Source organism: Silene latifolia, chromosome 3 (genome assembly GCF_048544455.1).
Source record: "Silene latifolia isolate original U9 population chromosome 3, ASM4854445v1, whole genome shotgun sequence".
Lineage (NCBI taxonomy): Eukaryota > Viridiplantae > Streptophyta > Magnoliopsida > Caryophyllales > Caryophyllaceae > Silene > Silene latifolia.
The window spans coordinates 7,991,779-8,018,035 of NC_133528.1; the positions used below are offsets into that span (position 1 = coordinate 7,991,779).

At 36.9% G+C, this 26,257-nt stretch overlaps 2 protein-coding genes and 1 long non-coding RNA gene across 8 annotated transcripts; all 3 read right to left on the reverse strand.

Annotated features, from left to right (window-relative positions):
* Positions 1 to 6,957: 6,957 nt before the first annotated feature.
* Positions 6,958 to 11,467, reverse strand: LOC141645873 (uncharacterized). 2 transcript variants are annotated; one of them, XR_012545197.1, is made up of 4 exons: positions 11,306 to 11,467; positions 8,722 to 8,816; positions 7,662 to 7,771; positions 6,958 to 7,504 (listed from the first exon to the last, which is right to left on the reverse strand). It is a non-coding gene; the product is annotated as an uncharacterized LOC141645873 (long non-coding RNA). The 2 variants fall into 2 exon arrangements; XR_012545198.1 differs by lacking the exon at positions 11,306 to 11,467 and adding an exon at positions 10,812 to 10,887.
* Positions 11,468 to 13,844: 2,377 nt separating this feature from the next.
* Positions 13,845 to 17,250, reverse strand: LOC141647031 (uncharacterized). 5 transcript variants are annotated; one of them, XR_012545663.1, is made up of 9 exons: positions 17,087 to 17,250; positions 16,840 to 16,922; positions 16,562 to 16,671; positions 16,333 to 16,479; positions 15,964 to 16,065; positions 15,799 to 15,856; positions 15,665 to 15,707; positions 14,979 to 15,402; positions 13,845 to 14,032 (listed from the first exon to the last, which is right to left on the reverse strand). XR_012545663.1 is itself a non-coding variant. In XM_074455066.1 (9 exons), the coding sequence occupies exons 5-8, from the start codon at positions 15,989 to 15,991 to the stop codon at positions 15,178 to 15,180; spliced, it is 354 nt and encodes a 117-aa protein (XP_074311167.1). In that variant the 5' UTR covers positions 15,992 to 16,065; positions 16,333 to 16,479; positions 16,562 to 16,671; positions 16,840 to 16,922; positions 17,087 to 17,250; the 3' UTR covers positions 13,845 to 14,032; positions 15,168 to 15,177. The 5 variants fall into 5 exon arrangements, 3 of the variants coding, with proteins under 3 accessions (XP_074311167.1, XP_074311166.1, XP_074311165.1); XM_074455066.1 differs by having other exon boundaries at positions 15,168 to 15,402; XM_074455065.1 differs by having other exon boundaries at positions 15,161 to 15,402.
* A 3,804-nt stretch (positions 17,251 to 21,054) lies between these two features.
* On the reverse strand, positions 21,055 to 22,777 carry LOC141645874 (uncharacterized). Its single transcript, XM_074454046.1, has 2 exons — positions 21,532 to 22,777; positions 21,055 to 21,295 (listed from the first exon to the last, which is right to left on the reverse strand). Exons 1-2 carry the CDS (start codon positions 22,682 to 22,684, stop codon positions 21,255 to 21,257), a joined length of 1,194 nt encoding a protein of 397 aa, XP_074310147.1. The 5' UTR covers positions 22,685 to 22,777; the 3' UTR covers positions 21,055 to 21,254.
* Between the last annotated feature and the right edge of the window lie 3,480 nt (positions 22,778 to 26,257).

Genomic DNA, 26,257 nt, shown 5'->3' on the forward strand with positions numbered 1-26,257 from the left:
AACATTCCGTTACTTTTAACCCTTGAGTCCCTTAACTGTACTATTTAAAAGTTGAGTCCCTTATCTGTAAAAAAAAACTCATAGTTGAGTCCCTTATCTTACCTATTACTCCCAAATTAACATTCATCTCAATTGTTTTCACCTAGAGATAAAATAAATACTCTTGTACGGAAAACATTGCTTTTACTTGAAGTTACCTATCCAAAAATCAAATACATAAGGTAAAATATATGATGAAAACCTGACTCGGTACTGACAAGAACCGAACCCGATTCGACTTTTATCTGATGATGACTCGACATGAATTATAACTAGCCTGAACTCGTCATTGACTCAACATAACCAAAACAGATATAACCTGACCCGCTTTCAGCCCAACCATAACCGACCCGAGCCACTCAATTGTTACCTTTTCCTGTAACAACACATTCGAAGCAAAGTGATAACTCGATCTAACCAGAGTATATAACACGTACGAAATGGCAGATCCGAACAAACTCGACCCTGTTAAACACTTTGCCTTGTCTAATAAACAAAAATCCGTGTCATTGGAATCTCGAGGGCTCACTGGCCCGGGATCCCCGATGAGACTCCTTGTGGACATGAATCCAAATTTGAACCTTAGTTCCGATCATTTGTTTACCTATTTCTTTTTTTAGTTTCTCGTCCATTTGTTTACCTTTCTATTATATGAATGATTTTGATGAGTAATTCGACCATCTATATATATATCTTATTTCCACTTGCCATTCAATATGAATAACCATAAATGACCCCCTCCTCTTTCCTTGTCTTTGTGCAAAAAATATGGGTAAACAAATAACCGAAACGGAGAAGCTTTACAGTAGGCATGCTATTTCTGTCCGAAAGATTTGAGCATTGTGCCGACTCATCTATATCGAGCTAGTTTCCAACTTTTTTAATGATTAGAGTAATTTTTTTTTTAAATTTTACAAATCTACATAGTATAAAAGTCAAGTTTTTTTTGGCTTTCTATTGGCGGATGAGTTTTAGAAAATTGGTTGCATATGGGTCCCCCATGTTTTATGTACCATTTAATTACTCTCTCCTCTCCTCAACTCAACATAAAAATTACAAATACTATGATTTTATTTTAGGGTTTTTTGACAGTTACTATCTGCTACCAAAGTAAAATTTGTTTAAAAATTGCTATCAATATTGTTGATTCGGTTTAAAATTAACTACCAAATGAGCACGAACCTCCCTCCATTCAAAACCAAACATGCCATTTTATTTTAGGACATGTTAAATCCCGCACACCATTTTACTAAATCCCGCACATTTTTCCCCCTTATTCTAAGTATATCCCTCTCATCTCTTGTTAAATCATACAAAATGGGCATGGGCCTTACCTCAATGGGGGAGAGACGGACCACTCTTTCTCCACTAATGGAAAAAACCCTTATTGCGTCAGTTGTAGAAGGTCTTTTAATAACAACTCGGATATTACGCAACACCTAGCTGTTGCCACCAACCCCAATAGAGCCGTTGGCTCTTATCATGCAATCAAGGAAATTCTATTATTTCCTACTTTGTGATATATTATAGCTGTTGTGAATATTTGCCGGAAATAGGATAGATTACATAGCTTACTTATCTTGTATAAATAGCTAATTCCTTAACCATGTAAAACACAATTGAATTGATTCTGATGCAATATAAGTTATACAATCTCCAAATTATCATGGTATCAGGCTAGAAATATTGTTCCTCTGCCTCTTGATTCAAATCAAAAAAAAAAAAAAAGTACTACTCGACTCTTTCTCACACAATGACGAATTCGAAATACGGAAGTTATCAATTCTCGCTCAACAACAACAATTTTCAGTCATTCAAGTCAAAAATACCGGTTCGAATATCACACAAATCGCTTACAATGGGTCTAATTACGATGAATGGTCCCGTTCTTTCCATCTTGCACTCATCGCAAAAGGGAAGGAGGGATACATCGACGGAACCACCGTAAAACCTGCCGAATCCGCTGCTAATTTTTCCACCTGGAGGGCCACGAATGCACTGGTCACAGGATGGATATTCAATTCCATCGAAGCAAACACACGACGCACCATTTCGACTCGACCAGAAGCGAAGCAAATATGGCTCGATATCAAGAATCGTTTCTGTCAGGGCAATGATCCACACGTTTTTCATTTAGAAGCCGATTTAATTGCGTGCCGTCAAGGCCCGACTGAAACTTTGATGTCGTACTATGGTCGAATGATCAAAATATGGGACGATATCCTCATGTTTGATCCCCTGCCTACATGTGATTGTAGTCCCTGCCACTGCAATTGGGTAACCAAAATGGATGCTCAACGGGAGAAGAAACGGGCTCGGGATTTTCTCATGGGTCTGGATGCACGGTTTGATAACGCACGTTCACAAATTATCGGTATCACCCCTCTTCCTAATTTAGATCTTATATATAATAGACTTTTGCAGGAAGAAGGTTTACGATCTTTATCTCGTTCTAATACTGAGTCCAACCCCGATGTTATGGCCTTTGCAACTCGTGTCTCTGATTCCCATCGAAATTCTGACCGTAGTTATAGTCGAAACTCGACCGAAACAATGGGGAGGACGGGGTTCTGGTCATGCGCATAATAATTCAAATACTGCTGTGATGAATTTTAATTCGACCAATCATCAGACCGAAAACCCGAGACCATACTGTATTGCTTGTAAGCGACATGGTCATAAATTTCAAATTTGTTATCGGGTAACGGGAAAATTCCCCGACTGGTGGGGCGATCGTCCCCGAGACCGAATTTATATCAACCCAGGTGACACAGACCTTAGTCGAGCAATTTTTGTTCCGGATGTTTAAGGTCGGGCTGCCTATGAAAGAAATCGTCAGAATAATAATGGGTCTGTTCAACCGAGAGCCCATATGGTCTCTGGTCAGCAAGGAACTCCAGCTCCTATTGCTCCATCTTCACGCTCTCTGCCAGTAATGGATAGTGTAGATTTCAACTCATTAAATCCCACGGACCTGGCCACAATCACGCGTTTATGGCAGGAACACCAATCTGCTTCGTCTACCAGTCACGGTAATATTTCTAACATTCCGCTTTTATCTTGGATTATCGATACCGGAGCCTCTAACCACATGTCAGGTTCACTCACTCATTTTTCTAATATTCGATCTATTGCTCCTATCTCCGTCGGGTTACCAAATGGTGACCTTACTCTCGCCACTCAATGCGGCGATATTAAATTATCAAATCGTTTAATATTAAAAAATGTTCTTTACGCTGCAAATTTAAGTTGTCATTTAATTTCCGTCTCAAAGTTACTAATGGATGATACTCTTACTATACAATCTTCTCACCAATTATGTCTTATTCAGGACCGTTCCTCGAAGACAGTGATTGGTGCGGGTGAGCAACGAGAAAGGCTCTATTATTTGACAGGAATTCGGAATGAGTCGGCCAAAGCTTGTATGGTGGGAAAGGCTGACTCCTCCGAGTTATGGTACCGAAGGTTGGGGCACCCTTCCTCACATGTTTTTCGTTTTTTACCTTTTATTGACAATAATTCTAGTAAACATTTTCATACTCGAACTTGCGACATTTGTCTTCGCGCGAAACAAACACGGGAACAATTTCATTTAAGCACGAATAAAGCCTCTTCTATATTTGATCTAATTCATTGCGACCTTTGGGGACCATACTCCGAAAATGCTTCGTGTGGCTCCACCTATTTTTTAACAATTGTAGACGACTTTTCTCGATCCACATGGGTCTATCTTTTACGTAACAAAGGTGACACTCAACAAACTCTTCTCAATTTTTTTGCTATGGCTGAAAGGCAATTTAACAAGAAAATTAAAATTTTACGAAGCGATAATGGAAGTGAATTTCGATGTCTTATAAAAATTTTCAATCAAAATGGTGGAGTTTTTCAAACTTTTAATGTGGGCACCCCACAACAAAACGGTCGGGTTGAACGAAAACATCGACACATTTTAAACGTTGCTCGTGCCCTTTTATTCCAAGCAAGTTTACCTTTATATTTTTGGGGTGAATGTGTTCTTACTGCGGTTCATTTAATTAATCACACCCCAACTCCTCTTCTTGACGAAAAAACTCCATACGAAATGTTATTTAATAAATCTCCACCTATGGAGAATCTTCGTATTTTCGGTTGTCTTTGTTATGCCAAAACTCTAAATCGTACCCACGACAAGTTTGCTTCTAAAAGTCGAAAATGTGTTTTCATTGGATACCCGTTTGGTAAGAAGGGATGGCGTCTTTATGACTTAGACACCGGATCTTATTTCGAGTCTCGAGATGTCGTTTTTATTGAAAATGAATTTCCATACAAGGCTCTTGACATTCACGATAATGAACATCCTTCTTCTTTTCTTCATGACACTTTACAACCCATTGATCAAGCTGTGATCATAAGCCAACCATCACCCACCGTTATCCAACCACCCTCGACGAACACCACTTCTCCACCTTCGACTACTTCTAGTCCGACCACCGATACTCCTTCCGCATCAACCCCCCCACACCGACGCTCCAACCACCACCAAACCTCCCATAATGGGCCGCGACCATCGCCTCAAAATTCCGAATTCCAACCTTAAAGATTTTGGTCAACCAAAATGCCCATCTTCTCATGTGCTCACCGTGTCACCAACACCGTCAGGTACTAAGTATCCTATTTCTCACTATATTAATTATGCTAAGTTTTCTCCTAAACATCAAGCTTTCTTGTCGGCCGTGACTACACATCACGAGCCTAGTTCTTTTAAAGATGCAGCACAGGTTCCCGAATGGCAACAAGCTATGCAAATCGAACTGAATGCTCTCGAACAAAATCGTACTTGGACTCTAGAGCCGTTGCCTCCCAACAAAAAGGCAATAGGCTCCAAATGGGTATATAAGATTAAATATAACGCCGACGGTACAATCGAAAGATACAAAGACCGATTGGTTGTTATGGGGAATCGTCAAGTTGAAGGGGTCGATTACAACGAAACATTTGCTCCCACAGTCAAACTTGTTACGGTTCGGACCCTACTTGCTATTGCTGCTGCCAAACAATGGACTCTCCATCAAATGGACGTTCACAACGCATTCCTTCACGGTGATCTTCACGAAGAAGTTTACATGAAATTACCTCCGGGGCTCAACGCACCTAAAGATGGCTTGGTATGTCGTCTCCAAAAATCGTTATACGGGCTACGCCAAGCTCCACGGTGCTGGTACGCTAAGCTTGCTTCCGCCTTAATTAAATATGGCTTCAAACAGTGTCCGAGCGATCACTCTCTTTTTTCGATGACCACATCCAACTCAGAAATCCATGTTCTTGTTTATGTTGACGACCTCGTCATTTGTGGCAACAATAACGAGGTAATTACGAACTTTAAAGATTATCTACGCCGATGTTTTCACATGAAGGACCTAGGACTCCTCAAATATTTTCTTGGTCTTGAAATCGCAAGAAACAGTTTGGGAATTTTTGTGTCTCAACGCAAGTACGCACTTGATATCCTTACAGAAACAGGTCTCCTAGGGGCAAAACCCGCTCATATCCCCATGGAACCAAATCATCAGTTGGGACTCTCCAAGGCCGCTCTTTTGACTGACCCACAACCATATCGTCGCCTTGTGGGCCGACTGGTTTATCTATCTATTACTCGACCGGAACTCATCTATTCCGTCCATATTTTGGCCCAATTTATGCATGCCCCTACGCAGGATCATTGGGCCGCTGCGCTCCAAGTCGTTCGCTATCTAAAGGGTTCTCCGGGTCAAGGCATTTTACTTCGTTCCGACTCTGATCTTCGACTCAATGCCTATTGTGATTCAGATTACGCAGCATGTCCAACAAGCCGCCGTTCTCTCTCGGCCTACATCGTTTTTCTTGGCTCATCGCCTATATCATGGAAAACAAAGAAACAGACCACTGTCTCTCTGTCATCTACCGAAGCCGAATATCGCGCTATAGCATATACGACATGTGAATTAAAATGGCTCAAGGGCTTAATCAACTTCATGGGCATCTCTCACGCCGAGCCTATTCACTTACATTGCGACAATCAATCCGCCCTCCACATAGCAAACAATCCGGTCTTCCACGAACGGACAAAACATATCGAGGTTGATTGTCACTACATCCGGGACGAAATACAAAAAGGCACAATCACAACCAAATATGTGCATACAAAATCCCAGCTCGCAGACATATTTACGAAGGCCCTCGGGCGCATATCTTTTGACGAGCTTCTATCCAAGTTGGGCGTTTCCAAACTACACGCTCCTTGAGGGGGGGTAATAACAACTCGGATATTACACAACACCTAGCTGTTGCCACCAACCCCAATAGAGCCGTTGGCTCTTATCATGCAATCAAGGAAATTCTATTATTTCCTACTTTGTGATATATTATAGTTGTTGTGAATATTTGCCGGAAATAGGATAGATTACATAGCTTACTTATCTTGTATAAATAGCTAATTCCTTAACCATGTAAAACACAATTGAATTGATTCTGATGCAATATAAGTTATACAATCTCCAAATTATCATCTTTTGCGTCAGTTTTGAACTGACGTATATCGAGGGGTCGTATTTGCTATGCGTCAGTTGTGGAACTGACGCAAAAAGTTCAACATTTGCGTCAGTTGTGCTTTAAAAACCGATGCAAAAAATTGTCATTTGTGTCAGTTGTGTTTTAAAAACCAACGCAAAAATATGTACAACTGACGCAAATAAAGCAACATTAGCGTCAGTTCTTTATAAAACCGATGTATTTTCTTGATTTTTTGCGTCATTTGTTATCATAACTGATGCAATTCATATTTTGTTTTAGGGCCAATTCATTTTTCTCATTTGCATCATTTCTTTCTAGAACCAACGCAATTTATTAATGCTTTTTTTTATATATATAAAAATTTGACACCGAAATTACATAAAACTCACAATCCGAATACCAAAATTAAATTGTTAACTGCTCAATGCATACCAATGTTATTCAGATTAAAATCCAATACATCATATACATTTCTTCAAATCCAATCACTAGTAGTGAACTAGCTACATTACGATACAATAATCATGTTATTCAAATTAAAACCGGTCTTATTCTAGAGCTTTTAGTAGTAGTACTATCTAGCGGGGACGGGCTTACATTTGCTCGATGCATCCTACTACTGAAAATACACGCGCTAGACCTGGTTTTAAAGGGGCTTGGGTGCGACATCTGTAAAAGCACCAGTCTGAGCACTCGAGTGATCATAACCAGGTTTACCGACATCTGCTTCAGCTTCTAGAGCAGGTGCACTACTGTAAGACCAATTTCCGGGCTTTACATGACAAGTCCATCTGAGTTTGGATAAATATGACAACATGAGCCTGGTGTCAATACCCACTAGGCATTATAGCCCTCGACTTGTTCATAGGCAAGATTATGCTGTATCAGGGCCACCGCCTTTTCATATGAGGAACGAGTTGGGACTAGCCATGCATACCTGGTTCACCATAGGTAGGAATAATCTGAGTACTGATCGTGCAAGACACCCATTCAAGTACTCACCAAAAAGTCATTCAATAAATCCAAAAGATGATGAGCAACATCACTCAAGTCATTCTAATAAAATATTGAATCAAGCAGATAGATATACTCACATTTGCAGCACATGCAAACGATCTCATTAGCAAGTGAGCTCATCATCCTGGCCGACTAGTGTAACCAACAACAACTGCATTTCTACACAAAATTATAGTAGTAGATCCACCTGCAATAAAACCAACAATACTGCATCAAACCTTAAATTTATAGAAACAAAATAATCATACAAGTTCTAGATTGATTTTCTCAAAAGTTCATTGCATAAGACAAGCAATCAAACAAGTAAGGCAACCATGTTTGGTTGAGCATATATGACAATGCTAATAGAAATAAGGTCAGTCCATAGATATTCAATATGTAAATAACTTGGGAACTTTTTGCTTTATCAATAGTTTGACTGCTTGAGAAGGCATAGGGAATACTAAATACAAGTCTATCTCGACTAATTTGAGGAGACTGGTAAAAAGGCTCTAGTGAATAGCAGGGAAAAAAAAACATAAGTCAAACAAACCGTTAACACATCGATGAGAAACACAGACTTACCGAAAATGGCACTTAGCAAGGTTGAATAGCAAATATATGATCATAAACCTATTGAAATTGGTACTTAAATAATGAATCCCTACTAAGTTCCTTCCAATTACAAAAAATTACATAGCCCCAAAACAGATATAGTCTCATCAACTTTAATACAACTCTATTCCACCACCCAAATCGATTTCAATTACATAAAACTCTTGACATAATAATTCGATTTTTCGAATTAACTTTATCTATCAGTAGTTCCGCGCAATAAAATACTTAGCCAGTACATCTCCTGTAACTGTAATTCACTCTCTTTTAAGGTTAATATTTCAGACTACAACTAATTCCATGAAACTAACTTGCCACAACTTAACATACCCGTTTCACCACTGTCACCAATTCCAAAACTGATCTTGTAAATTTAGCAAGACTATCCATGAATCAAACTGAAACAATCCCGTTGACCACTATTCATATCAATCTCAAATTCTCATTTTTAGCTGTTGTTCACCAACTCCGCAACAATGTAAGAATCAAATAGTGAAAAATATCGTTTTGAATTAAATGAATACGAAGAGTAAAGGGTCATACCTGGTGCCAATAGTACTAAGTATGTTGAGTACTCAACAGCAACAGAAGCGTTCTTCAAGCACGCCATTGAACAAAAGCGGAGGTGTGCAACTCTTCTGAGCACAAGTATGCATATGGCTAACTTATTAAAAAGGTCATGATCACCATCAATAGATAAAGAAATATAACTCACAAGCCGTTGATTGCATAAGTGAAAAAAGATAGACAAAAAAACATGGAATTGTAGAGAATCTATCTATACTAAATAATAAAACAATAACCACTACAACATTTTTTCCCTCCCATCTACACATACTTCATTTTGATTAAAAACAAATATTTCCTAAACCAACTCCTAAATTAAAGCATTATATAATGAAAAGTTCACTTAAGTTTGTTTCCTCATTAAAAAAAAACATATATTTTCAATATTTTAAAGTTATATATAGGCAAATAATTTATGAAATACGAGTAGTAATCTGTAACTTGGACTATTGATGGCTTTTGACGTTCTTTGTGTTTATTAGACAATTATCTAACCTTACATGTTACATACAGTAGAAAAAAAATAATTAACGCTAAGTCTATAGTGAGAATTATGTTTATTGTAACAATATACATGACATTATTTTTACTAGAAATATTCTCTATGAAATAAACCTAATTTGGAATATCAAATAAATATTTCAAACAGAATCTATCAACAATATTAGACTTCTGTTATTATGAGTCGTCTCTCAACAACATACATGGAATTTTTTTAAACTATATAAATAGAATTATTTTTAGTCTAATTGTTAGGACTATATATTTAAAAAAATTATACATTTAATAAATACTTATCGTTATCTAAAAGGACATCGATAAGTTTATAAAATGGGTCGGGTCTACGAGTAAGGTTATACGGGTCACGGCTCACGGGTCAGATTTAGTTAGAATATGGGTTAAAATAAATTTTTAACGCTTTTTTTTATCATAATTAAATAATATATTTTAAATTAATTCATGCGAAGTATTTGATACAAATAGTTTAATCATATTCATCGCTCACAGTTATAGTTAGTTCTTACATTGAAAGAGTTGTAAAAAAATAATTTTATTATGATAATTATTTTTTAATCATGTTTATGATTTAAAATACCGCAAGTTAACACTGTTTTTTATTATTTAATTTTTAATACATAGAAATTTAATATTTTCATAATAATAATAATATACAGAGTAATTATTAATTTTTTTAGGAAAATTTAAATATATATTTAATATAAACTTATTATCACCCCTTAGGCCGAACGTGTCGGGTTGACTCTAAAATGACGGCTCATTTAGAGTCGTGGATCGTTTGGACTCCATGTTAAAATTTAGGGGTTTTGACCATAAAACGGGTTAAACATTCGGGTTTAGAGGTTGGATTGAGTTAAAGTTTGATAGGTCTTATTGTAACGCATGATTGCTGGTTTTAAACGACTTACGCACAAAATTATACTCCCCCTGTCCCCGTGAATAGTTTAGATTTGATTTATTTTGTGAGCGAAAAATAATGCAAATGCAAACTATTAACTAGACAGATGACAAAGACATTTTCAAAAGTTAGACATTTAAAACAGATGGAAAGTTTTAACTCATATAATAAATTTGTAAGTCATATTTGTAAATAGTTTTATATATACTCGTGCACTTTGCACGGGTTTAAACTAGTTTAGGGTTAATAACAAAATTGACCAAGTTTATAATAAGAAAGAAATACACTTGAGTATTAGGATAGAATGGCACTACAAAGTTAATCTAATACTATTTGGCACACCATATTACCATGCATACAAGTCTCTTAGATACAAGTATATAGTTCGAGTGAGACCGTCTCACAATTTATCTTGAGATTCTCCCATAGATGTGGTAATTCTTTAATGAATAAGGTTTTACAAGCAGTATAGTTTTATAATAAATTATCATAACTCATAATTTAAACAGAAAATCAATTAAATAAGTAGTATAAATGATGAAGACATGATCAAATTAAGTAACTACATGTTAGATCTTTAGCTTTTAATTGTCCTATAAACCAGAAAACATTGAAATAAGAGGCCAGGAGTGAAAAAAGAATGGGAGACCTGGTGAGTGCTAGAAGAAGGGAAGATAGCAAGAGCATCAACTTTTCGTTCCTTTAAACAAGAAGAAGAAGAAGAAGAAGAAGAAAAATCCATGGACAAATCGAAAACATGGCCACAGAACAATCTAGGCTGCCTGCATAGTGACCATGTTATCAATGCTATGTTCCTCCTTCAACTTCATGAACTCATCTTTAAGATTTATGCGCATTGAAATGCAATAAAAACCCACGAAACACCAAATTTATGAATTTAATTATACACATTTCACCGCTGTTTAACTCAAAATCGGACTCTACTCCAAATTCCCCATTTTTTTATCCCAAACCCTAATCATAAATTATCTAGTTTCAACTAAATCATAAACACAACCACCACTTCTATCATTTTCATCATCAAATAATAATTATTATATGCTGTATAACAAACAAACACAAATATTATTTGTATAATTATTCAAAATTAATACTTTCTACTAATAAAATTTGGTCAAATACCTTTCACATGGAGAAAAGAATGGGGATATCGACATGTAGTACACTAGTCGCCGGAAGGTGAGATTGTCGGCGATTGATGGCGGCAGGGTGGTCGAACAATAGCGGCGTGAGGGTGCGTTTTGGGTAGGCGTAGATAAGAGAGAGAAAAAATGTAACTGAGTTGAATTGCAAAATGGATCCTCTCCATTTCCTTTCTCTCCATTTCTCTCACAATCTATTTAAATAATAATTACCCCTTCACTCTCATTTCCCCTTTATTTTTATGCGTAAATTTAGAACCGTTAGATATTACCAAAATGCGATCCGAACCATTTATAAGAACTTGCCTCTCCATTTCTTTTTAGGAAATGGAGAGAAATTGGGCTCGTTGAATTGGTGTGTGAATGAGCGAAAAATAGAAACTGTGGGTTCTATTTTAATTAATATCAATTGCATCGGTTTTTGGTACAATCGATACAAAAACTTAATATTAAATAAGTCGGTTTAGTAATATAACTGAAGTATTTGATCAAATACATCAGTTTTGCTGAGAGTTTCTTCCAAAAACCGACGCATTAAGCTTTACTTATAGGGCGAAATTGCATTCCCGCCAAAATTGAGCACCTTTTGCGTCGTGTTTTGTAGAACCTACGTAAATTGACAAACGATCTTGAGATCAGCAAGATCCGAACAGACTCCTTCAATCTCCAAAGACAGAAGAACGCCAATCTACCTGAGCCCGGAATAAACAGAAGCTTCCTCCCCGGAGGAAATCTCACAAATCGACTCTCATAAGATTGCGCTCACAAATACTAACTCCACCTCCTTAGTTAACCTAGAATAAAACTTGGGTCTTTATATACTTATGTGTCATTGGAATCCCAGCCCTCGATGAGGCTCCTTGTGGACATGAATGCAAACTTGAATCATTATAGTTTCTGAGTTCCGTTTATTTGTTTACCTATTTTTTTTTTAGGTTTCTCGTTCATTTGTTTACCTTTTTATATTATGAATGATTTTGATGAGGAATTTGACAAAAGTGGTAATTTGCCCCCTTAACTCTGTTCAATGTAAAATTAAGCCTTTTATTCAATTGTAATAATCAAGCCCTTAACTTTGACAAAAAGTGAATTTGATTAATGAATTGATAGAAACAATTGTGTTTATATAGGGAAGTTGGTTGCACTTCTAACTAACTAACTTAACAACTTCTCTAACTTCTCTAACAACTTTGGTAGTTGGTTTCTAACAGAAATGGATCTTCTTCATTTTATTTCTCTCAATTTTCTCTCATAATCTATTTAAATAATAATTACCTCATTCTCTCTCATTTCCCCTTTATTTTTATGCATAAATTTAGAACCATTAGATGTTGCCAAAATGCGATCGGATCGTTTATAGGAAGTTATCTCTCTGTTTTTTTAGGAAATGGAGAGAAATTGGGCTCGTTTCTAACTACCCATATTTCCATAATAATACACCCTTTAAGTTTCTTATATCTTCTCTTTTTCTTTTTGACTCTAGTTTGCTTATCTTTCCATTCCCTTTTTGGTAAGTTTTATACATTTTTTATTATTTTTTTCTTAAAAAATCAACAACTTCCATAGCTTTATTCATTCTTTATTTTTTTTTTCATTGTGTAAATTTACAACTTACATTACTTTATTCATTTTTTATTATTTTTCTTATTTCTTGTATCCGAACAAAAGGAGAAAATTTAAGAAACTTGGAGGAAGTTTGTACTAATGAGGGTGTAAAAATGATTGGCAAAAGGCAAGCAACAAAGCTAACCCAAAAACAGTCTTATCCTCTATACCCCAAAGAGTAAAAAGATGATAAAAAAAAAACATTAATCAATACCTTTAAAACAAAAATCAAATGAAATTACTGAGGAAAGACAATAACGACTAACAATCGACGATTTATATACAACCTTACAAGCGTTGCAACTTACAAGAGTTTGTGTTAATCATTTTTATTGGGAACTCTTAGAAACATTTGCACATTGCTCTCCCATTTGAGCTAATAGCCGTTAAGATATACGAGTACATAACAAAGATTAAATAAGGGGAATCTTAAGCTAATAGCCTTTAGATCCACACACAAGACACAACCCTCGCTAAACATCCCCGAGAAAAGGAGCAATTCATTAGCATAATAGCAAAATCATTAGCTTGCACCCAACAAAATTCAAGCTTTAATGCCAAAACAACTCAAACCCCAACAACATAGCAGCCCAACATATCACATTCATAACAAAGTCATTGTTTCAGCTACAAAACTACACTAATCTGGCCAACCTGAATTCTTACAAAACTGATTTAATTTGAACAAGTCAACTACATTAACCTAGAAGAAAACTAATTTAATTTGGACACAAAATCAGAAGAACAAGATTGAATCATCGCTTGCTGCATAATACCTCCCTTCATACTAGCAGTAGCCTCTCCAAGTAATAACAAAACAAGGTAAAAGTTTCAGGTCAAGTTTAGCAGTAGTAGATTCAGGTCAAGCGCATTCAAAGTATAAACAGAAGCAATGGAACAATCAAGCAACAACACATTTTAAAAGACAGAGTAGCTACTGAAATTGATTAAAACCTTCGAAAACAAAATAACATACAACACATTTTACCAGAATATGGTGTCCTTCAATAAATACTCTACTTAATTAAACTAAAAAAAATAACTAGAAAGTCCAGAATATGAAAACTTGATCAAGTACCTTGTATCTGTCAAAAAAGTCCATCTGCAGACAGCAAAAGAAAGCAAAATCAGAATACCGAACAAGTAATACTGAATGATTAATGTCCCTGGTAGAAAAAGCTTAAAAAGGGGAGAAAAAGCATACTGAGCTAGTAATATGAGCTTTGGTTACAACATAATTTGCATCTAAAATCATGTTGGCTTTATAAATGCCTGTAGTTCTTAACACATGTAGATGTATTTGGACTGAGAGGGATTCAATCATCTTCGTCAACATATTCCCTATAGAGTATAAGAGGGGATAGTTTATAGAGTTTCTCTATAGAAAAAGGCCAAGCTTCGGATGATGCAGTTACCCTAAATCATGGCAATCTGATCCCTTTGACTAGTCTAGCTTGAAGATCAGCTTTGGTCGATGATAACCTAAATATAAATTACTCGGCTAGAGGGAAAATGTTGTATAGGACCTAGTTCATAATTTCTGGTACAATAGGCAGTCTAAAGAGCTTCTTTTGTAATTTGTAAATCCCTAACGCACTACTTCCTTTTTCCCTCACGCAGAGAGCATCTTATGCTTCAACTAATTTGTGTTGAATAGCACACATTTTGATTAAAGCTTAAGGAAATCACAATGATCTGGCAATACAATTACTCATTCTACGTTCTTTGACAAATGCACTATATATCAAGGCAAGTTTACTTCTGAACTGTACATCCAAACCAAATACCCAAACATGTCAAAGACATTAATTGCTTTTTCCTGTGTATTTAAACAGCAGATATAACAAATCCTATAAATTCAAACTGCATCAAGCTAAAAAAACCTTACTGAGCAACACTGTTAATCCTTCCTTTGCACTTGCAACGTTAGAATTAATTCGTTGTCCTTCGTTTAAAGAGGAACAAGAAAGTTTCAATAGCTACTACATAGCATAATATTCAGACAGAATAGTTTCAAAAATACATATAAACCAACAGTCCAACATTACCTTTTGAATGAGCATCCTCTTGAATATCTGAGCTCTTAAAACAGACATAACCTTTTCCCATATTTTACTCATGTTTATGACAAAAATCAGAGTAAAAACCAGAGATGACGTTTAAGCAATTAAAAGATAGACCTATAGTCCGGTACTGCTTAAAAAAAAGCTGCAAGTATGAGAAAAATTACCACTTACTGTAAGGAGTTCACATTGAACGGAGTTTCGTACTGGTCAGGACTGCCTTTGTCCCCAAAGCTAATCCTTCCGACCCCATCACGCCCAAAACACATGGAGAAGGAATCGGATGTGAAACCTTCTCTAGATAGTATGCTGGGTACTGATATGTTCTCCATACCAAGTCCAAATAAACCATTAGGAGCTGCCACATCCAGGAATGAGCCAGTTTGAACTCGCCCACAGCTGTAGATGCCTATATTAGTTTAAAAAGTGTAGAATAATTGCAAGAATGCAAATGCTGACAACAGCTTAACACATGAGAAACCTTTTAAAATATTAGTGTGCGACGTCAATGTCAGTTAACTAATTCAAATATATAAACGAAGCTTATCCGAGTTCATTTGGTGTACTGAATCAAAGTATCAAACTGCTTAAGCTAAATTCAGTTTCAAGGAATCAAGTAAAAGACAGGTTTTAGTTTGATGAACCAAAGACATGTCTTAATTCATACATACTCGAAACTTTTGCATTCTCCAAGTGCTCCATCTTAAAGACGTGCTACAGGTACAAATGATAGAAGCACATATAATCAGTAAGTTAACATCAGAAACTGTCTTTGCAGCGAAAAGTAATGAGCCTGTAAGCTTACCTGATTAAAATGTTGTTGCAGCTTTTCATTGGTGAGTTGGTACAAAACTGCTCAAAAACTAGAACAAGCAAGCATTCAAGATTGATAAATTAAAAAACAAGAACAAGATCAATGAAACCATTTACTCAAGTGTAGAACAGGATAGAGCTATGTCGCTGGACGAACCTATTGAGTTTAAAGCTTTCAAAACCATAAATATCAAGAACCCCGATAATGCACTTTGATGTAGGATCCTGCCCAATCGAATTGTTGATTGTCTTCACAAGCCTGTGAAAAAACAAAACTTTATAGGATCTGAAGGCAATGGTGCAGCTAATCATCAATGTTATGTATACGAGGATACATGGAGACCCAGATAAAATATACGGCCTACATGGTATATTGCAAGTTTGAACAGGCTAAAACAATGTTACACTATATTATCAAGATCCACTACAAGTCTACAAGTCTTATATAGATGCTTTATGTTAATAATTCATGTAGATTCATACGCAAGACAATCAAATAATTCCAGGTGTAAGAAGGAAATTTTACCACTCAAACAAATGTGAATAAATGGTTTTAGCTAATGCATCTCTGCTACCAAGTGCAGAATCAGGATCAAGCGTTCGACTAATTACTTCTTCAGGAGTCACAATTACACGTTTAATAAGTGCATCTTCCAAACTTTTGGCATCACACCTACCAGAGCATAGAGTTAATAAATTATAGAATTACACACAAGAATGGTAAACCAGCAACAAGAATGGCAAGAGAGCTTTACCTAAGAAGTTCCGCAGTCATATCCAAATGAAATCTCGACTTTTTATCTTTAAGAACAGAAGAGTCAACCTCTTCGCCTTTAGAAAAGTTAATGTGCTAAACGATTAGGACCTGCAGAATTCAGTCCAAGTTTCACAATGTGAGATTGTTGTTTCACAAATTGACCTCCTAGTTTCACGAACTTAGATGTAGGATTCAAAAACGCAGGAAAAACAGGAACATAACAAAGTAAACAACAAAAATTGAAATCGTGGTAGTAAGGTAAGCAAGGGGAAGGACCTGACGAAAAAACGGAGAAATCGTCTGCAATTGATTTTATGCACTCCTATTGTAGTCGATAATGCTCAAAAAACGAGTAAAACCTGCATCAAACGCCATTAATAAGTAAATTAAAGAAGATGAATAGGTAGAAATTGATCTTGAAATTAAAGAAGTAAATAGGTAGAAGATGAATCACATAAAGCTCGGTAAAACAATGGAATGAAATTAGTGATTAATTGAAATGAATACTATTAATCGAAAGTACCTAAGCTGAGGACGATAACGGAGGTCGGAAGGTAGATGAAACGCAGTAGTAGTGGCGTTGGAAGCTCGATGAAAAATCGGTATTAATGGCGGAAAAAAGAGTGAGCTGAAATCCAGATTGAAGAGAGAGAGAGGAACCTGCAAAAAAAATGAACGAGTAATGACGATGATGAGTTGGTTGGGGAGTATATAGAGGGACGCGTGTCATAATCTGGTGACTCTATAATTCTTAGATCTGATGGTTTAAAATGAGTCAAAGCCTCACCCTAAGAAGGGTCTCACATGATTCAATCTATATATATATATATATATATATATATATATATATATATATATATATATATATATATATATCTATCTATATTAATAAAGGAAAGCTTTTTTTCGAAAGCGACGTGAGAGACTCCAACCTTTTGAAACTACCTAAAATAATTATAAATAAAAATATATTTGAAGATAATACTAAACTAACAAAATTCTATCATAAAATTGTAGACAACTAATAAAATTCTATCATAAAGTTGTTGATATAATTAATTAGAATTAGAAGTATATTTGGAGATAATACTAAGCTAATAAAATTCTATCATAAAGTTGTAGATGTAATTGATTAGAATTAGAAGTATAATATTTATCTATCTATCTATATTATTAAAGGAAATTGAGTTAAGAGGAGAAGCTAATTAAATGGAATAGAAAACATGGGAGACCCACATGTTAAAACTCAACAACTTTAGTTTGGCCTATAAAAGGGAATACATACAACTTTTAATGAAATCAATTTCATCTAATCTCTCTGCTTTTTTTTTTTGCTTTCTATTTGTTTGACGTTGATCTAATGTTGATTTATTTGATTGATGTGCGTGTATAATATATATTACCATTACAATTAGTTAATTACTATGCTAATATTGCATGTGTTTGCTTATTAGTAACTACTTCGTATTACTCTGTATCACAGTCTTTCTTATCTATTACTAACTGTGTAATTTGATTCGAAATTTCAGGTGCAATATCAGTGAGTGGCTAGCTTGGTTGTTTATGTTATAATGATAATCCCCGAAGAGGGTGTTCTGTTGTATTAGAATATATAGCAAACTCATACAATACGGTTAGCTAATTACATGGCTATAAAATCTCCTAGTATCTTCTAACTAAGTCAACTATATCAAGGATAGACCTAAGAATATAAACATGATATACAATATCACTAATACACCCCCGCAGTTGGAGCGGGAGCCTGTTGGACGCTTAAACTGGAGCGAAACCTGGTGAATAAGTGCTTGGGAAGACCTTTCGTAAAAATATCGGCATACTGATATTCAGCCGGAACATGGAGAACTTTAACTTTCCCAAGACGGACTTGTTCGCGAACAAAATGAATATCAAGCTCAATATGTTTAGTTCGCTGATGTTGAACGGGGTTGCCGGATAGATAAACAGCTGAAACATTATCACAAAAAACGAGGCTAGCACGTGTGATAGGGACACGGAGTTCCAAGAGAAGATTACGAAGCCAGCTCGTCTCAGCAACGGCATTGGCAACACCCCTGTATTCTGCTTCTGCACTTGACTTCGAGACGGTTGGTTGACGTTTGGAGGACCAAGACACCAAATTGTCACCAAGAAAGACACAATAGCCAGAAGTGGACCGTCTAGAATCAGGACAGCCGCCCCAATCGGCATCGGAATAGGCAGTTAAGGAATGAGAAGCGGCTTTAGTCAATGTAATACCGTGATCAATAGTGCCTCTAACATAACGCAGAATACGTTTTAAAAAACCAAAATGAGGCTCACGTGGGGCGTGCATAAATAGGCAAACCTGTTGTACCGCATAGGAAATGTCGGGTCGAGTAATAGTGAGGTATTGGAGTGCACCTGCCAAGCTACGATAAAGTGTAGGATCGGCAAGAAGTGACCCGGCTGTGGAGCTCAATTTCGACCCAGTTTCAACCGGAGTGGATACCGGGTTACAAGTGGCCATGGACGCACGTGTGAGAATATCACGAGCATACTGTGACTGCGATAAGAATAGGCCAGAGGAAGTGCGGTGTACCTGAATTCCAAGAAAATGGTGGAGGTTGCCAAGATCCGACATAGCAAATTCTTTAGATAAATCGTTAATAATCCGTCGAAGTAAACGTGTGCTGGAGGCAGTCAAGACAATATCGTCGACATAAAGAAGTAAGTAAGCCATGTCGGGACCATCATGATATATAAATAGAGATTGGTCACAAATGCTGCTACGAAAGCCCTTGGAGATAATAAAATTCGCAAACCGCGTATACCAAGCTCGCGGGGCTTGTTTAAGACCATAAAGAGACTTGCGGAGGCGACATACATGACGAGGCATAGAAGGGTCAACAAATCCCGGGGGTTGATGCATATAGACGGTTTCAACCAAGTCACCATGTAAAAAGGCATTCTTGACATCCAACTGATGGAGAGGCCAAGATCGTGTAATAGCGAGACTTAGTACCGTTCGGATTGTCGTGGGTTTGACCACCGGGCTAAAGGTCTCATCACAGTCAATACCAACCTGCTGACATTTCCCGTTTACTACAAGTCGAGCTTTGTAACGTTGCAAGGATCCATCAGATTTAAATTTATGTCTAAACAACCACATACAACGTATAATATGAGCATTGTCCGGACGCGGCACGAGTTCCCAAGTATGATTGTTAATTAAAGCACGATACTCGTCGTTCATGGCGGCATTCCAATTCGGGTCTTGGAGGGCTGTTTTGGGGTCTTTGGGAATGGGAGAAAGTGGAGGATTATGGCTGGTGGCGAGGACACGGGGTTTGAATATACCATTCATTGCACGGGTGGTCATGCGGTGTTCACGTGTGGTTGAGGGTGGTGGGTCAGGACTGCGGTGTGCGTAGGAGGGGGCAGGGCAACGGGGCAGGGGGGTTGGTTGACTGCTGGCCGTGCAGGGGGAGGCAGCAGTTACGGAGTTGGGTGGAGGGGAGGAAGGGGAGCGGGGTTGTGTGATAGGCGTGGTAGAGGGAGGAGAATTGGGTGGTGGGTTTGGTGTGGCGGCATAGGTAGGGGAGGCTGGTGTATGGCGAGGGGGAGTGAGAGGGGTATGGGGATGGGGGTCGTCGTTGGGTGGTTGGTCAGGGAAGGGGGGGCCGAGAAAGGCACCAATGAGGGCAGGGGAGAGGTCTGTTGCGGGTTTGGCGAGAATAGGAGCCGTGGTTGTTTGTGACGGGGAGGAAGCGAATGGGAAGACGGACTCATCAAAGGTAACGTGACGGGAAATAATTAACTTGCCACTAGAGAGCTCAAGACACTTGTAGCCGCGATATTCTTGTGGGTAACCTAAGAAGACACATTTCGTGGAACGGGGAGCAAGTTTGTGTGGACTCTTGGCAGTTTGGTTGGGATAACAAACGCACCCAAAGACGCGTAGGTGAGAAAAGGAGGGATTTTTGTGGAAAAGAGCGGATGTGGGAGAGCGGAAGTCGAGAATTTTGGTGGGCAAAATGTTATGTAGGTGAACGGCGGTATGAAGGGCATCAACCCAATATTGTAATGGAACAGAGGAGTGATGGAGTAAGGCTAAAAGAATTTCGTTGATACGGCGGATCATGCGTTCGGCCTTACCATTTTGTGAGGACGTTTGAGGACAAGAAAACCGAAAAACAAGGCCGTTTTGATTGGCAAATTGTTTGAACTCATTATTATCGAACTCACGACCTAAATCACATTGGAATGTTTTAATGGGTCGATTAAATTGGGTAGTAACATAATTCCGAAAAGAAATAAATTTTGAGTAGGTTTCGGATTTAAACTTTAACGGATACACCCATACAAATTGAGTAAAATTATCAATCAAGATCAAATAATATTTGTAACCGGCCTTACTAAGAACAGGAGATGTCCACAAGTCACTATGAATGATATCAAATGGTGCAAGAGTTTGTGACATAGAATTCGTAAAAGGCAATCGTTTGTGTTTGCTTATTTGACAAGAATGACATAAATGAGAGTTCGATTTGCTACTACAATTTATTATAGAACGAGACTTAAGCAAATTAAAAATAGAAGCACCCGGGTGGCCTAGACGGGAATGCCAAACATCAGGAGAAAAGGCCAGAAGAGTTGGGCTGGACACGGCTTTTGGGGAACTAGACTCGGCTGACACGGGGTAGAGATCACCGTCACTGTTGCTCCTCAGAATCAGACTCCCATTCGCTAAATCCTTCACAGAAAAACCAAGGGGATCAAATTCAACGGATACATTATTGTCTTTAGTAAATTGTCGGACGGAGATAAGGTTTTTGATAATTTTAGGTGTGTACAGCACATTTTTGAGTTGAAGGGCGCGGGTAGGGCTTGTTATAGTGGTGTGTCCAGAACCGAGAACCGGAATGCGAGCACCATTACCAACATAAATAGAATGTATCGTACTAGAATTAAGAGGAGTAGGGAACGTACCTGCGTCCGCACTTAGGTGGGACGATGCACCGGTATCCATATAGAACGGACCGGTTCCAAAGTGCTGCATAGACATGGCCTGAAAGGCCTGACCCAATTGACCCAAGTCCGTAGCTTGAGTCGCATCATCATGAGCAACATACGCCTGTCCAGTAGCGGGCTGTTGTGACCTATTATTGGAAGACGAGCCTCCACGGCCGTTGTTTCGAGAGCCATGAGACGGAGGCTGCTGAGCATGCCACGGCTGCCATGGTTGTGTCCAGCCTGGATGGGTAGGGTAGGGACAAGGTGGTGGTGTCCACGGACCCGGCCAGGCAAGCATTGGTCCCCATGCAGCAGTAGGTGCCGTGAAGGTGCTAGTAGACTGCTTTTGGTTGCGGTTCCCACCCTTGGAGGAGCTACCATTACCATTGTTCTTTCGACCACCATGGTGACGGGGCTTAGAGGACTTGGGTTGATCATCCCAGGGCCGATTCTCAGGGGGGGAATTGGGGGCAACTAAAACAGCAGGTTCGTCACGGAGAGCGCGACGGTGATTCTCAAGTTCGATCATACTACGGGCCGTCTCAAAATTGGGTAGTGTTTGATTTATATACGCAGCAACGGTATCATAGTCTTTAGGTAAACCACGTACAAGTTGAAGCACTAACCTTTGGTCATTGATGGCGGCGCCGACGTCCTTCAAAGCACCTGCCAATTCACGTAATCTTTGGCAATATGCATCAAAGGACGGGAGACTAGCGAGCTTGAGGTTATTGAACTCGTGTTCAAGGCTGGCGGCGCGAGCACCCTTATTATTGAGGAAAATATTTTGGACACGATCCCATGCTTCTTGTGCGGTGGATTCGGGTTCAAGAATACGGGGCAATAGATCGTCGGACATGGTGCCGTAAATCCATTGCAAAACAAGGGCGTCGATCTCGTACCACGCATCATATAATGGATCGGTCTCAGCCGGGGGCTTCGTACCGTCGATATGATGCAACACTTTATAGCCTCGAGCATGAAGAGTGAAGAGGCTAACCCAGGCGGCATAGGATACCTTCGATCCGTCAAGGACACGCACCTTCTTCTGGATGTCCGTGACGGTGTATGCCGGATGTAGGGTAGATTTGGGAGGCGTGCTAGACTGGGGTGAGTCGCTTCCTGTCATAGTAGCGTGAGGCTAGACAGAGGCGAAACGAGGATGTGGTGCCGGAGGCAAAACGCGAAACACAGGGAGGAAGATGAGCCTAGGCTGATACCATGTTATAATGATAATCCCCGAAGAGGGTGTTCTGTTGTATTAGAATATATAGCAAACTCATACAATACGGTTAGCTAATTACATGGCTATAAAATCTCCTAGTATCTTCTAACTAAGTCAACTATATCAAGGATAGACCTAAGAATATAAACATGATATACAATATCACTAATAGTTTAATTCACACATATTTTTATGTTCCAGGTATGCTGGAGAATTGTATATCAGCTTTTTTTTTATTATAATATAACGATAATCATGATTTATATATTTGTTTTTATATAAATTTCATTGATTTTTTTATTGCTGTAAGACCGTCCTTTTGTTTAAAGCCCACTCATACTTTTATACGAATGAGACAATATAAAACCGTCTTATACCATAATTACTCTTAAGTTAAGACAAGTTATATTTAAAAGACAATCTCACCGAGTCACCGGATATGCTTATGGCTTATGGTCCTTACGGCTGATGTATCCGTCTTAAAATTAAAATATGTCAAGTAACATGTCACTTGTGAATAAGACAAATCTACTTTTTTCTTTATCGTATTCAATTATTGGCGAAAGGGAGTAAAAGTTAAACTACGTTATATTATTATTGTTTGCAGAAGTTTATATGATGATATAAATTTAGTTAGCACGATTTTTATTACGTGAAATTGGCATAAGAAAAACTTAGCATTGTTAGCAGGGGATAGACCTTTGTGAAATTGTGATTGTGTCTTGTGACACTTTGAATACAAAGTACAATTGATGAATTTGTAAAGTTAAGTTGCGGATGCAAATATTCATGGGATATGTTTGAGCGTTTAATAGTTAAAAAAAATTAATCTAATTACCCAAAAAAAATGAGATTTAGGCAAGCTAAGATAAACGTAAATTTAATTTTTTTTTCCCATAATTTATAACGTTCAACAAATAAGGGCCATTTTCTCCCCATAGTCAAACTTTCCACATACTATTTTCGTCTTAATCAAGATGACTATGTACGAAAAAAAATGATAATACGAATGAGTTTGATTGGAGCGTTAGCCGTTAAGAGAATAACTACAAAAAGGTACATTGTGCTTCATAATGTTACATATAACACTATTAATTGACCCGTATATATTTATATTGAACCGGATAACTTTCTTATAGCTACAAAGATTTAGCTTGAGTCCTGATATAGGACTATTATCAACTTTCTTATTATTGTTATTATCCTTTTCAATCTTATTAATAAAAACATTTGCTCTTCACTTTAGCTATTCAAATTTGAACGGCAGCCAAAATTAACTATGACTATGACGAAGGTTTAACTAAGAGTTATACTACAACTATACTCTATCTCCGTACAAAATTTCAACGAGATTATTAATACGGGGATGAATGAACTTATAAAAGAGCGAGGGTATAATTAAAATCGGAAAAGGGAGTAGTATCATTTTTTTTTTAAAATTACGATATCCCATATAGCTTCAGGATTTAGATATCATATAATTTAAGCAAATTGAAGTTCAATACTTACTATTGGTCATTTTGATTTCGTATATTGATATCTTACGTAAATGTATATGCGAGACTAAAAAAAAAAGAGTATAGGCATACCACAACGCGTAGAGGTAGTCCAACTATTTCAGTTAATAATTTTCTTAACTACATTCTACATTATATACAATAGAACATTACAAATAGGCCCGTGCATCGCACGGGCATTAAATCTAGTATATTAATAAAGGAAGCTTTTTTCGAGCGATTATAGAGTCTCCAACTATTTCAAAACACGTTTTTTTATTTTTATTAATTATTTTACTTAAAGATAATTCTACTGAGCAAATAAAATATATTTAACAAAAAGATTGAATTTTTGTATTTGTGCATAGTATACGACTCTTACCTATTAAACTCTTATTCAAAATTGATCTTTAAAGTATTATTAAATACATTATGAGAGTCTTACGACTCTTTACCTATTTTTGTTCAAATATGATACATCTACCCTATAAAAGCATTGTTATTATACGCCCCCTGTCCCGACTTAATGTATATGGTAGATTGTAGTTTTAGATTTTAGATTTAAATAGCTTGATCTTTGAATCATTATGTTTTATTTATGAGATTTGATTTTTTTTTTCCAGGAAATAATGATACATCCGACTATCCGAGTGACTATATTCAACATATTATTCATTGAATTGATAAGCATCAATTTGAGGTGAGAATTACTATATCTATTTGAACAACCAATCTACATATAATATTTTATAGCCACCATGTTAAGTAATATGAATGAATGTTGTGATTAGAGGAGGAATGCATGGACAAGAGAAGTTCATATAGGAAGTGTGTTTCATCACGAAGTCTAATACGGAGTACTTCATCATCTTATGCTGGCAGATTTTAATCTACAATCTCTATCCCATCATCAATATCTCACGGAAGTTAGAAATACCGAGTATATTAATAACAAAAAAACAAAATAGAGTTTCGTCAAAAAAAACAAAAAAACAAAATAGAGTCCAACTATAGATTATAAATACATTACACCTTTTCTGATTTCAAATTTTCAAATGCATATTAGATTGATGATTTGTAGTTTGTACCATAGATTATGGCTAGAATTAGATTCCAACTTTTTCTTAAATTATAGCACTGATCGTTACTAATTGATAACATATGTTTTTTTTATAGGTACGGAGCTGTGAAGACGTGAAGTCTTAATTACCAGTGAGATTTTCTTTTTAAAGTTTGAGTTCATTATTAACTTTCTCTAATTTTTGACTCTTTTTTTGTTTTCCGAAAGGGTGAATTGATTGTTGGACTGGTGAGTTAAGTTAATTTTCTTATTAGATTTTTTTAGTTAAGATGGAAATAGATCAATAAAAAATCATTTGTGAAATACTAATTCTGGTATAATTATGGTGATTATTTAATGAATTTATTGATTTTGTTATTAAACCGTATGATATTAGTATTGACTACTAACTCACGCTAATTATCTGTTTGTTATTATAGTTAGTATTTATGATTTATGACAATTGTATCATTACTCAGTATGGTTTTGCTGAAATATCTCATTGCTATCATGGAATTAATAGACTCTATGTTTGCTATCAGACAGAATCAGATCGTGTAACTATTGACTGAATAACACGACACCTACACGCAAATCTGGAGTATTTTGTATGGTGTAGACGATCTAATCAATATATTTGAATCAGCCCTCTATTCATTGATTAATCCTCAACGATCTGATCTACAAATATTTCCCTTAACGGATCATAGCTAAATTAGCTTTACTTTGGGCGATTCGCATATAATATATTTAATAAAAAGCAAATAAAAACAAGGGTCATAAAACAAAACCACGAACCCGAATAACCTCACTATGAAGTTTACTTTAACCACCTCAAAATTTAGCACTAACTTAATTAAAAATATCCCTCATAGAAAATAAATTAATAAAAGGTAAACAATTGGAATTCACATCGAACTT